The following is a 14,530-nucleotide window of genomic DNA, read 5'->3' as shown; positions in this document are numbered from 1 at the left end:
CTCTGTCAATGCCTTAATACTTCAGATCATCACTATAACCCAAAAAGCTTCCATATTAAACAAGGAAAGAAAAATCCCCAGAAACAGTAGGGTTTGGGTTCTGGTTTTTAACTAAAGAAAGTAGTCTTTCAAGAGGAGATGGAAGGAAGCTTTCTTTTACAAAGAGGACAAAAAAAATTCTTTACACTTTGACTGTTACTCTTCTTCCGTCTTATGACTATCCAATAATACGATGTCACAGCTGTTACTGAAAGCAGCAAGAATCTACTCTAATCCAATCTCCTCTGAAACCATCTTCCACAGATCTCTCTCTCCAGAAAACACTTATCAATAGACTGTGACCTGTATGTCTTAGAAAAAGATCTGAAGTATCAGAAGACAACATTATTTTTAAATTCATTTAGCTCCAGTATAATACTTACTTTGAAAATCTAGTTACAAACATTGAACTTGTAACAGAAATAGACTGTATCTGATGCACAGAGCTTTTTGTCACAATGACCTATCTTTCTTCCCGAGCCCTTTTTTTTCCTCCTTCAAACAGTACCTCAAGTTCAAGCATCGGTTTCTGTAAACCTGTGTTTTGCTTATGAGAGATATAAAGACTGGATTGAGCAGCAGGCTACTGAAGCTCCGATCTACTAACAGAATCATTACTACCACCTCAGAAAGACATGAATTTACAATAGCAATGAAGGGAAGGGAAACCACAGAAAGGTAATGCACATTTTGCAGTTATTAAATCTAAAACATAATAGGTCCATTGCTGCACGTATGAGGTAAAAAAAAAATTACTATAAACTTCAGTAGGATGCACCAATGGACTCTGTAAAACAACCTTAGCTATTTCACTGTAACAAAAACTGAACATTGCAATGATCCCTTCAGAGCAGTGGACAATCCCAGCTTGAATCAAGGTCACAGAGATACTAATTTCATAACTTTGACTCACAAAACTAGTGACTTGAAATCAATGGGAGTACAAAAATGAACACAGTAGCAAATTCAAGTCCAAAGATTAAAATAGAAATGTGATGTATGCCATCATTATCTTAATATATATCAAAGTGTATGAACAAGCAAGATAGAAGTTTATTCAATCCAACTTAATTTCATATTTTTCTAACCAGTAACTGAACCAATGCAGAATTTCATCATGGCAGCATTTTGCTAAACTGCAACCATCAGGTCATGCAAGTCACAGCTATTTCCTCAATTCAGCCACTCCTCATTGATTAACACCCACCACATGCTGGCCTCCAATTTTACACCATCACATACTCATAACATCAGAAATGACTAGCATATGCTATGTTTCCTTAACTTTCTTAGTTTCTTTATTTCTCAGTCTCTAATTTTCCAGACAACTGCAGCAACAACCTCTTAAAACATTCCAGTCTATGATCTCTCTTATTTGTGTGCTTTACAAGTGTTTTAATGGGCTACTGAAGTGGTGTACCATATTATTATGTTTAAAGCCAGATGTTTAACTCCTAACAGAGGGCATAATCTCCAAGCTTCCATATTGCAGAATTACTAGGAGATGCTTCACTTAAATATAAATTTAAACAATGCACAAAACTGTATGTTTGAAAAGTACGAGGTACAATCCTAAAAACAATGGTACAGAAAGTTATGTGCAATTAGTTGACTTGGTTTCCACGGAGCTACTCAATTACCGTCCCACAACACAGATCACATTGCAGGATCACATTCATTTTGTAAAAGTATTACAGCAAATGCCATGTTTTAAAGTTAATTAGAAGGGACCATTCAAGCAGTTTTGCTTTTCAAGATGACAGATTTTTCTCTGAAACCAAATTACTTTAGCAGCCTATTTAAAACACAGAATTAAAAACTGTGAAATATCAAGATCAGATGCCATTACAAACAGTACATATTTCATATAACAGCTTTAAACTCTTCTTATCAAGTATGGCTGATTTTATGGAAATATTTTTAATCTTTTACAAAATTACTACCAGAAAAGTGTATATTGCATGTAAATCTCACTCCTTCTACCCATTGTTTTCTTTTATAACAAAAAAAAACGGCTACATTTACCAGATTAAAGTACTTGAGGATATTTTGTATTTAATTAATGCTTTATGAGTACAAAAACTGCATTACAAATCTTTACAGAGGAAGTGAAACTTGCTTCCAAGTTTACCTGTGGCAGTAAATGTGCACAACAGAACTACTCCCAGTTCCTAAAAGCAGGTGGACCTAACAAAGACCTGTTGTTTTTACACTTGAATGGTTCCCCACTATCTATTTATAATCCAAGTAATAGCTTGAGCAATACCAAACTGTGCAACGATATTTTGTCATTCTAAAAATGTACTTCCAAGGTTTAGAGAAGACATGTAGCTCCTTTTTTTGCTGAGCTATTTATATATACACAAAAATTTCTCAAGAAAGAGTAAATCTTCAGAACTATAAAAAAATGATTTGGACATCATCCAGCATTTACTCATACTTTTTTCAAGCTAGTGCTCTTAAGTGATAGAATTTATTTATTACATGTCTCCATCTTGCACAAACGTCATCTACCATGTCTACACATCCTTGCAGAATTGCAGCTGAACTCAGAGACATTCATAGAGCCACAGAATGGTAGTGTTGGAAGGGACCTTTAGAGATCATGTAATCCAACCACCCTGCAGAAGCAGGTCAACCTAGATCAAGTCACATAGGAACATGTCCAGGCAGGTCTTGAAGACCTCCAAGGAAGGAGACTCCACAACCCCTCTGGGCAGCCTGTTCCACTGCTCTGTCACCCTCACAGTAAAATAATTTCTTCTTATATTTAAATGGAACTTTTTGTGTTCCAGCTTCATCCCATTACCCCTTGTCCTGTTGCTAGCTACTACAGAAAAAAGGGATGCCCCAACCTCCTGACACCCGCCATTTGGATATTTGTAAATATTAATAAGATCCCCTCTCAGTCTTCTCTTTTCTAGACTAAACAGCCCCAGTTCCCACAGCCTTTTGTCATATGAAAGATGTTCCAGTTCCCTGATCATCTTGGTGGGCCTGCTCTGGACTGTCTCCAGAAGTTCTCTGTCCCTCTTGAGCTGAGGAGCCCAGAACTGGACAGAGGACTCCAGATGAGGCCTCACCAGGGCAGAGGAGAAGGGGAGCAGAACCTCCCTCAACCTGCTGGCCACACTCTTCTTGATGCATCCCAGGATGCCATTGGCCTTCTTGGCCACAAGGGCACATTCCTGGCTCATGTTTAGTTTATTATCAATCAGGACTCCCAGGTCTCTCTCTGCAAAGCTGCTCTCCAGCAGGTCAATCCCCAGCCTGTACTGGTGCATGGGGTTGTTCCTCCCAAGATGCAGGACTCTGCACTTGTCCTTGTTGAACCTCATGAGGTTCCTCTCTGCCCAGCTCTCAAGCCGTTCCAGATGCCGCTGAATGGCAGCACAGCCTCTGGGGAATCAGCCAGTCCTCCGAGCTTGGTGTCATCAGCCAACTTGCTGAGGGTACACTCTGTCCCCTCATTCAGGTTGTTGACGAAGATGTTGAACAAGACTGGCCCCAGAACCAATCCCTGTGGAACTCCACTGGCCACAAGCCTCCAACTCGATTCTGTGCCATTGATCACCACCCTCTGGACTCTGTCATTCAGCCAGCTCTCAATCAACCTCATTGTCCACTCATCCAAGCCACACTGCTTGAGCTTTCTGATGAGAATGTTATGTGAACAGACATAGCCAAACACAGATGATGGATGAGAGCTACTAAGTAATTCGTGGTGCTGATAAAATATAAACAAATTAATATAAACTCAAAAGTCCATGAAGGAAACAAAGAAAATATTAATTGTCAGAGTAAAAACTTAATGTATGTAACATAATGTATGCCCCAGTAGTAACTATTTTATTTATGATACACACATTTGTTTTAGACTAATGCTGATTAATTAAATGTTCACTTACCGAATCATTTGCTGCCAGGGCAAGGGCTATATTTACTGTAAAAAAAAAAAAATAGATATATAAGTGCAAGAAAACTCGTTTCCTAACTACTGAGAATTAGTAACACAAAAATATAGATAATATAAATAAATCACACTGAATAACTGCATTCATCATCTTGGTTCTTAGCTTCTTGCACTGCTACAATATTACTAATTTAAGCAGAAGCAGCACCCACATATCAGTCTGTGTTTGCTAGCAGACTGATAGCAAACAGGCTAGCAGGCTAGCAAACTCAATCTAATCTGTTAAAACTTACAAACTCTAAGTTACAATCTAAGTGTTTTGCCAGAGGACAACATTAAGAAAGACTTTTTAAGGTACCCATTTGACTTTTGAAAGCTGGAATTGTATCATAAAACTTAAACAATCCTCTACCACAAGTAACCTTCCCCAGAGTCTTTACTGAACTTTCTTAAAGCCAGAGATGAGGTAAGTATTGATCTAAACTTTCAAAGTACAGTAACCAGAAAAATTATTTTTTTCTGGAAGAAGGTGCAATGTATGCTTTTCCACTTGATTTTTACGTCAGAAAACAATGTCTCATCTACCCTGAAAGCACCTATAACAACTAAAGAAACAGAAAACCAGGATGAAGCAATTAAAAACACTGTGAGGTTATTTGTAGCTTTTACATTTCCATCAATACTTAACTCCCATAACTAAAAAGCACATGCAAGAAACGCTCTTTTATAATGGCTCACCAGCCTCAATTACGTTGGAAGACCTCCAAGAAGCTTCAGTATAACCAAACACTAGTGTTATAACCCAAGTAGTAACTTGTTTTTTAAAGAAAAAACAACACCACAACCAAACAACAAAAAACCCTAAAAAATCCAACACACACACTCTTTCTTGGGTAACATCTTTTGCTGTCTTTACACATTGCTGTATGTCAGTCCACAGCTTTTTAAAAAAGATAAGCTGCCAGCAGTCTCATTCTACTGGAGGAGTATATAGGTGTTGACAACATGCTACAGAGCAAGATTCCCAGCTTAAAGAACTTAGTACTGAGAAAGAAAAGTTCCTTTAAACAAAATGGTGAGGAGGTTAATGAGGAAAATTGTACACCTATCCCTAAGAAGCACAGAGCCTGTTTACTCCTCAACTGATAAAGCACATTGATTCAGGGAATCAAGCATCTTTTTAAATAGCAAACATTAATAAAATCTATCAGAGGAAAATTCATCCTCTGAAATTTGGAGACTCACCTAAAAAGTTGAGAAAAGGAGAAAAAAAACCACACGATGATAATTTAAAAAAAAAAAGGCTCATGTCTGAAGAGGCACTAAGGAAGCAGCAAGTTAATTCACACACCATCTTAAAGTCACTTTAAACATCTGTCTTCTTCCTATACAATTATAATGTACAAAAACTAACGTATGATCTACAATGCTTCTTCAGTAAAGGATATTTGACTATTGAAGGGAAAAAAAGGAGACAGTGGGAATAATAGAGTGGGAAAACCTGAGGTTTTTTAGCTGGATATCTAACGGAACACCTCACATTTTCTGTTGAACCACAGCTGATTCTTGCACTCTGTTGTCTTTGTATTACCATCAGTTCCAAAAGTACAGAAATGCAGCACAGGACCTAACCTTACCCTAAACATTCATGTTGGCCTTAACTATTTAGTTCCCATAAATAAAACAACAAAAAAACAACCAAAGTATTTAAACACACATTGGAAAATATTTTTCCTATAATACAGTATCTTCTTTTAATCACTGAGTACATTGATTTCAGAAGAACAAAAAGTGCTACAAGAGAATACAATATAAAAGCCATATGCAACAAACAGAAAGAGTTATTCAGCAGCTTAAGGAGTGGCCCTGACAAATTTGACCAGAATGCATATCCACTTGTCCTGAAATGGAGATCTGGAGTAACCGAAACATAAATATAGAATACAAAGAGCTTTGAGAGACCTTCAGAGAGATACAGACAATGAGACTGGTTATATTTTTTCTGGTGCTTTAGGAATTAGAGGTGTATGCTATCCTCCTCCTTTCCAACTCCTCATCTCAAAATGAGTCAACATAGCTGTCACAAAACATGTTACCCACAAACCTCCATTACGAAGAATATAATTTTAAGTACATAATTAAGCAGTGATGCCATGCAATACTTTTGTTCATACAAGTTATCTGATCTTCAATTCTTTATCTGAACCATAACATTTATTCTCATTTTAATAAACAAGAAGCTACACTTTTTTCTTCTACATATTATAAACAAATGCATTCTTCAACAAAAAGCTGTTCAATTCAGCAATATTTGAATAGTTAATTTACATTTCAACTCTCATAATGCTTGATGAACCCTATTTTTTTATTTTTAAATGCATGGGTATGAACTCCCAGCTCTAAGTATTATTTATATATAGATTATATTTTATGTACCATTTACATACAGACATGTACAAATTGCATGCAGACGCCACTGAGTGGAACTTAAACTTGCGCATTTCTTTGCAGACATGAGGTGGATGAAATTAATTTACTGTTCAAACTATGTTCATTTTGTGAATTGATATTTGGCATTTTCAGTAACCTGAAAAATACAGCCTTTAAATTATAATCATCAACCAAAAGCCACATCATTAAGAAACGCAAGTGCTGATTGTTTTGCATGTCTTCAGACAGCAATGTGTATCCTGTGTTTAGGACAGTATACCTGTGTATCCTATATACCAAAAATTACTTTCAATTTTTTAAAGTATAGTTACTCTTAACTACAGATATCGTGTTTGTCTGTTCTAGTGTTTATTAGATATCTAGTACTTTTCAAGTATAGCTGAAATACAAAACACAAAATGAGAAATTAAGAGCTACATCAATGTATTATTCACAACAAATGGAAAGGAACAGTAGACAACATTCAACTAAAGAATCTCTCTTTTCCAACCTAGACACTAAAGAAGAGGCCTTTAAACAAATTTCTGTTGCTTCAAGGAGATATTTTCAAAGAGGTTTATCTTCACTGCCACCTTTGCTCTAAGTTCAAGCAAATTTCTACAGTACTGGTAACCCACGTACTATCTTGTTCTACTGCCTAAGAACAGCAAGTGAGAGAAAAATTAACTCAAAACCTAACAGTGGGACTGAGAGAAGAGTTAAAGGTCCTTCACAAGGCTATGACCACTTTGTGTGGTTTATAACTAGTTTCACCTTTTGTTTATGAAACACCTGCAAAAGTTGAGAACATTTGAGACCCGATTTTTAAACCTTCTTAATACTAGTATCCTTTACAAAGCATCTGAATATGCTGACATAGCACAGAGGAGCATTCTACACATGTACCTATGGTGCCAGGGAAAAAAGAACAGTATCACTGCACAGGTATATGTTTCTTCCACCTCAGTTTACACTATCTATTAAGAAAGGAGACTGTCCCAGGACAGCACTGCACTATTATGAAGATATTATTTCAAAACAGTCTGCTCGATTTTTACTTCATTTAAAGATAAGACTTCTGTACCCACCTAGAGTCTTAATGGCCATGATGGGACCTGACAGAGGTTAAAAGCTGTTACTGGGACTCAATTACAGGGTAATGACACAAGTGTCCAAATATTTCATACAAAGTATTACAAAATGTGCAAAGTAAACTATTAAAAAAAATATATCTTACCCGCTGTTGTTGATTTTCCAACTCCCCCTTTTCCAGAAGCCAAGACCACCACCTGCTTAACTCCTTTTATGGGCTTCTGTTTCGGCAGCCCACGTGACAGGATCTGGGCGCGTTTGTCCCTTACAGCCTCATCCCTGGAGCCTAAGGACTAACAAGAACAGAAAGCAAGCCAATGTGTATGTGACAACCTGCAGTTTTCACAGAGAAGGCTGAAAATTAAGAACACACCTGTGCGCTGAGAATTTTTCACTACTGGTCAAAAAAACACAGGCTGTCCCAAAGGGCTCCTGCTTCACAGGCAGGAAGGCTGGCAGGAATGGGGCCTACTTAACCCCGTGGGCAGCAGAAAGGATTAGGGTTTGTGTTAAAATAAACCAAAACACCATTTAAAAAGTTGGAAGCCTTAAAAAAATTACACTAAATCTACTGGTCTTTTATGTCAGTTGCTTCAGGCACAACAAATACAGCTAACTGCAAAGGAATTGAAATCCGAAGTGCTAAGGCGCCGATGAGGCACGGGCAGCTTTCCAGAGAGCCGTCCCGCCTCCAGAGTGCTTGTCCTACCTAAGGAACCACGTCTGCGTTGTTACGTCCGACAGCTCTCCCGCACGCCGCGGGGCCTCGCAGCAGGACAGAATGTGCCACCAGACAGAAGCTTCCATCCCTACAGGCAGCGTCCTACCTACTTCCCGGTGACCCAATTTTAGCACCAGCGGCGGTGAGTGACCGCTCATCATCTCCACAGAATGGACTCAGGTCCAGGCAAAAACGGAGCAGATGTTCATCTCCCCCTGCTCGGCCCGGCTGCTGTCCCAGACCGCCTCGCGCCGCTAACGCCCTGCAGCGACCGCATCTCCACACCGCGGAGCGACTGCTGAACGGCCGGGACCCTGCCCGTCAGGGCACCGCGGCGGCGCTCCTGCCTCCCACATCCCCGCAGCTCCCCCCAGGCACACAGGCAGCTCGACCCTCCCCGCGGCCGGCGGGCACGGCCGTCCCGCTTCCCTCCCGCCCCGGGGTGCACCCGGCGCATGGCGGAAAGCTCACTCTTCACTCACCGCTGATTCGACAAACGGAGAGGAGCAAGCAACGGGGCCGCGGCGCGGCGGGCACCGCGGCCTCAGTAGAGTCCTCCCGCCGCCGCCGCGGAGGCGGGCGGTGCGCAGCGCCCAGCGCCAGGCGGCAGCTCCCATGCCCGCCGCCCGGCCCGCCGCGCGCGCGATGACATGGCGCCGTGTCGGCGCGCCTCAGCCCGCCCCCTGCGCCGCGCCGGGTGCCTCCGCGCTTCTCCCCGCTTGGCCAGTGCCCTGGCTCCTGCATAGCCACGGGAGACCAGGGAGCTGGCTGGAGATGCAAGGTTTTGTGCTGAGGACTGCGGGGGTTGCGGACTTTGGTGGAACAGACCAAGGCCTTCCCGGATAAAGTGTCAAGCGGTGGCACTATAAAGCAGCGCCACAAAAAAGCTGCTCCTTGTCGCCGTCTATAAGAAAACTGGAACGAAGGGGACCATACAAGGTGACCATACGCATCACAAATTTACTTGGGGTTATTCCTCATAGTGTTGTACTTGTCCCGCTGAGTCTCGTTCTGGTTTTCCCTGCCACGCTCTTTAAGCTTGTAGGTGCCTTTTGAATTCTCATCTTGGCTCACAAAATGGTTGGCCAAGAGCTTGGTCCCTCTTTGGTTCGAGTCCTCTGCAAATATAAGAAGTACATTCCATTTCAACATTTGGATCATTAATTGAAAGAAAAAAGAGACCTTCCAGAAGAGACGCTAACTGGTTTCTAGGGGCATACTAATACTGAAGCACTGGATAATTGCTTTCCAGATAGTTTACACACACTCCATAGATTTTTCATCAAAATCACGTTTCTGTTACTTATGTCATGTGAGATTTGTTTAAAGCTTTAAGATACATGTCATCTACTCCTCTCCCACCTGCAAGGCTTGTAACTACGTTGTGGAAGAAAATTAGATTGGTTAGACATGATTGGCTCTTGACAATTCCATGAATAATCCTTATTCATCTAAGTGGTATTATAGAATTAATTCAGATCTTGGCAGTTTCAGGCTGTTACTTGTCAAAGATAAAGTACAGTGTAGATGAGTGTCCTTTGTTGGTGTGTGTTGTAATTTGCAATGAATCAGAGGATTTTACATCAATTTAAAACGTTATTGAAATAAACATTTTCTCTCACAATGAGCAGAATTTTCACCAGTATTTTAGATGTTATTTTTCAAATTGTATTATTTAAAGCACTAATCAAGCATTTTGCTAAAACCCACCATTTTCTAAGGCTTACTCCAGTGCTCAGCTCCCACACAAAAATTACAATGATAAAAATAAATTTTTTTGCTGTCCTTTACCTGATTCTCATTCAACCTCTTATTTTTGTTGTACCCACATTAGCATATTTTGCTTAACTAGCATAGACACCTAAAAAGGTCATACAGTTTCCCAATAATATACCCTACTGCCAAACCAAAATACAAAAGAATGCTGAAAACCAATGAACCACTTCATTTTGAAACTATAATATAGATCTGCCTCAAGGACCTTTTTTTTTCATTGCTTCAGGAAACCATGTTACATTTTGCCTTGCAAGAAATTTGCATAATTGGTGTGTTGAAGTGCAGAATACTGTGCCTCTCACAGAAATGAAATTGGTACTGCAGGATCACTGGTAGGCATACAGTTTAGATATCCATCACTATAAAGTCTGTAAAAAGAAAAGCGGAAAAAATCTCCATCCTTTACTCTTTGGTTCTGAGAATAGCTCTAACATCAACTGGAACAACCTCACAAATATTTTTGTGGGTTTGTTTTTTTTATAAAGCAGATCTAGCACAAATTAAATTTAATTTTTAGAAAAATTACCTGAAGAAGTTTTCCAAACTGTCACCTAAGAAAGAGTAATTCTCAGTATTTTTAGTTTTAATATTTTAGCAGCATTTTTTTAATAGTAGGGGACATAATATGGCAGTAGGTTGCATTGAATGTGCATATGAAAAGTTGATATTGGCCATTAGAAGGGGATTAAACTTGCTCAGCAATAAAGCAGGCATTTTCAAGATACCTTAATAGTGGAATAAGTTGATTATAGTTTGATTGATTCCACCATCTCTACTTCCTATTTGAAACATGGGTCTAAGTTGTTTGCCTAATATGCCATTATGGTCCATCTACAGTGTCACAGCCTCCTTTGGGCATCCACCCGCTCCGGCATGGGGTCCTCCCTGTGCTGCGAGTGGATCTCTGCTCTCTTGTGGACCTCCATGAACTGCAGGGGTCCTCACCACAGGACACAGGGGAATCTCTCTTCCAGTGCCTGGGTATCTCCAGTTTAGTATCTACGCAACAACTTTTTCCCCTTCTCAAATATGTTTTTCACAGAGGTGTTACCTCATTCACTAATTAGCTCGGCCTTGGTCAGCTGTAGGTCCATCTTTGAATTGACTGGCACTGGCCCTATCAGATACAGGGGAAACTTCCATCAGCTTTTTATTTAAATAAGCCACCCCTTTAGCCCATCCACTACCAAAACCTGGCCCAGACAAAATCAGTAAATAAAAAGTAATAATATATTATTTTTTCTTTATAATACATTTTAATATTTTCAATAAATGTAAGACCACAAAAGTAGCTTCATCCTATGCAAATGTCTTATCAAACCTTAAACTGAGTAAGAAATCAAATTGTCTCCTTTAGTTCTCTTTTGCTAAAGGAGAACAATGGTCTGGCAGAATTGAGCCCAATTTTGTTTGTGTATTGCTTCAGTGTGGACATCTTAATCAGTGCTGTCCTTCACAATTGAGAGATGAAAACTTTCTTTAAATTATTGCTAGATTCTTCTGAAGTCAGTCGTCAAGTTCTTCAGGTTAATATTGCTTACAATAGTAACAGTCACATCACAGTGAATATGTGGCTGATATTATAGCAATTTTTCCAGGCTTTAGCAAGTGGTGCAGAAAATGAAGAGATTTATTTTTCTTGAATATACCCTTCAGTAACAAAGCCACGTATTTTTTTCTTCAGTACGTGATATATAGATACTTCTTGTATGAATGGAATTAACTCCAATTAACAGTATTTCCATATTTGAAGAAAAGAGAGAAACAAATATTCTGATTTTTTTAAGTGTTCTTAATTTTTGTCATATATTTTACAAACATTGAAGGAAGATTAATTTTCTTTCTTCTTTTTTTTTTTTTTTTTTTTTTTTAGTAATGGAGATAAATTGCAATGATAAGAGTCCCAGGGGAAGAAGGAGACCTATTGTGTTAGACATTGTACAAATACAGAATAAAAATGATGGTCACTGCCCTGTAAGTTTCAGTAAATCATTTGACACTCCGAGTCTGAGTCGAAATGGCACTCAGTCACAGTTTCAGCTTCTGAAATCATTTTAGTTCTGCTCTTCATTCATTTTTCTCCATAATGAGCTTATGCTTTACAAGAAGCTTTTTTGTTAACATCAGAACCTGGAGCCTAAATGACTCCTGTGTAGCAAATTAATCTTATTTGACCAGTGAGTCTGCTTGGGACATTCCATCAGCTTTTAGGGGTTTTGATGTTCTTTGATTACTTTTAAAATCTGGTTCATGTTCCAAACCAGTTCAGTTTTTTTCTCTGTGGCCATTCATTACTTACCTCACAATGCCCAGTACACTAGTAGTATACTTGGAAGGGCAGCAATGCATTTTGTGTGCATATGGCCCCTGTATGCAATTATGCCAACAGCAACCTGCTACAGTGTTTCAGTGTGCAAGGACCAGTCCCAGATGAAAATAAATGTGATACAAGAATACTTCTTGCCTCTGTGCATCCTGTTTGAAGCACTGTCTTGTAAAGCTGTGAGGCGTTCCACCACTGTAGAGCCACAGCACCTGATTCTGGGAATGGAATCCTTTGGTTAGTCCTCAACTGTGAAGTAACTCTTCAGGGTTTTACATTGAGCCAGAGGCAGAGGAATATAATCTGGAGTTCCTGACTTCTAATCGCCTGCAATGAAGTGTTACTCATACTGATTTACACCTCCCCAAAAAAACACAGAGACACAGTGCCTCCGTTTTTTAATTATGCTAACATTCTCCAATGTCAAAAAAGTAAGCTGTTTTAGGCAGAATAGAGCCAACTGATGTTCCGTTGATGTTCACAAAGAGCAAAGATAGGCACGTCTATAACTTGCCTGTTTTCTCCTGCATGGGAAGCTTATCAGACCAAAGGAAGAATATCAGAGCAAGTTCCTCTTGATTCAAAGAATGTATCTTTGCTTTCTTTTTCATCAGTCCCTGCTCCACATCCCCCCCCACCCTGTCCGTCCATCCGTCTGTTCAGAAAGGTAGTTTTTGTGAATTCTTGAAAGCACTTGTCCTATGGATCTTGAATCTAAAGTCTATGAACCAACTCTATCGCAGCAATAATGGTAATTTGCATTCTTCTAATTACTGCCACTAAAGGACTGTGCTGGACCTTTTAAAAGACCAATTTATTCAAACTTTGACACAATGAAATACAATGGTATTACAGGAAACAGAGGGACTACTGATAGAAAATAAAAAATTGTTTTTACACCAAGTGATTATTGAATTCAGCACTTTGCTTATTAACTCACAGGATTTAGGAATGATTTTAGAGAAAGAAGATTTGCAAAGCAGACTAGTGTTGTGAAATCCACCTCTTGAGAATGGCCTCTAGTCCACTTTAACTGCTGAACCAGGACCAGATTGTTTTTGTCAGCAAGTGAGCCCTGGCCAAAAGAGTAGCAGTGTCCAAGGATATTTCGTGCATTTGATTAACTTCCTAGTACAGACATAGCCTAGAAGTTCACCTGAAAGTGACTGGAGTAATTCTCTAAGCTCCAGAGTGCATTAGTTATATCTGAGTTTTCTACAATAGAGGCTAAAACACTTCATGTATGTGTTGAAATTTATTTGTGGGCACCAAAATGAAGAGGTTTTTAATCTGGATGTGGCCTTCACTCAGACTGTCACTATGAAGACACTATCTTTTTCTCCTATATGCAACAGAGCATCCAGGGAAATATTAAATATTTGTAATTGATATTAAAATATCCCAAGTTACACAGTAATTGTTTTACCAGTTATTCATAAAAATATAAGCCTCCAGGAGTTCCAATAATTATCTGTGAAATAAAATGCTCTTTAAGAAAAAGTTATACCAAATAACATTTTCCTCTTCTGTTAGAACATCAAATATTGAAGATAAAATTTAACTCCCACTCTGTAGCAGCTATTTAGCATCTGTTGTAAAAGAAACCATGACCCTTTAGCAACTTAGGAAAAAAACGCAAAACAATCAAAGATTATGTGAAAAATCTCCTTTTAATCATTACAGTGCTTCTGAGGTACCAAATAATAAAGAAAAAATATCACCTCAAATGAGTTCAGAAACATGCATTTTAAAAAATCTGTTAAGAAGGTATAAAAATTAAACATTAAAATACAATTCTTGGTACTGGAAGCTCTTTCAAACATTGTAAGCCACAGTGGAAGAAGTCATAGCAGGAAGCCACATGATTTCTCTCAACACATGGTCTTTTATTTTATTTGACTCCATGAATATTCATGAGAATTTACTATTTCTACTATTTAGCTCACTGCATTAAACATCTGCTCCCCCTCCCCACCCACCCCACCCCTGCTCAAGATCTGAGGGGAAAGACCACCTTCTATTTTTGTTGGTTAAATTCATAAAAGGATAATGTATGTACACTATTGTATTAACTGAAACAAACCATCAAAAACTAAGGGCTAATGGTTAATTAAAGTCTTACAGTTGCCATTTGTTCTAAGGGGAACAGCTCCCACAATACAATTTTAAGAAAAGCCCATTGATCAGCATTACGGTATCAGTGTGAAGCTGTGCTATGGAAAAGCAAGAGACCTAT

The 14,530-nt window shown here is 39.0% G+C and overlaps 1 protein-coding gene across 3 annotated transcripts in view; it reads right to left on the bottom strand.

Moving 5' to 3' along the window:
- NUBPL (NUBP iron-sulfur cluster assembly factor, mitochondrial) overlaps positions 1–8,840 on the bottom strand; it is an 86,578-nt gene extending 77,738 nt beyond the window's left edge. For 2 of the 3 annotated variants that reach the window (XM_061998727.1, XM_061998728.1), the window contains exons 1-2: positions 7,620–7,670; positions 3,948–3,982 (exon numbers count right to left, since the gene is read on the bottom strand). Coding sequence is in view for 1 of the 3 variants with exons in the window: in XM_061998726.1 (XP_061854710.1) it covers positions 3,948–3,982; positions 7,620–7,767; positions 8,678–8,812 (318 nt within the window). In the remaining 2 variants the exon portion in view is untranslated. Of the gene's footprint in view, positions 1–3,947; positions 3,983–7,619; positions 7,768–8,677 lie in introns of those variants that run through there. The other variant, XM_061998726.1, reaches the window with a different exon arrangement.
- Between the last annotated feature and the right edge of the window lie 5,690 nt (positions 8,841–14,530).

This window comes from Colius striatus, chromosome 6 (genome assembly GCF_028858725.1).
Source record: "Colius striatus isolate bColStr4 chromosome 6, bColStr4.1.hap1, whole genome shotgun sequence".
NCBI lineage: Eukaryota > Metazoa > Chordata > Aves > Coliiformes > Coliidae > Colius > Colius striatus.
The sequence above is the reverse complement of the archived record's forward strand: the minus strand, read 5'-3'. Positions and strand labels throughout refer to the sequence as shown.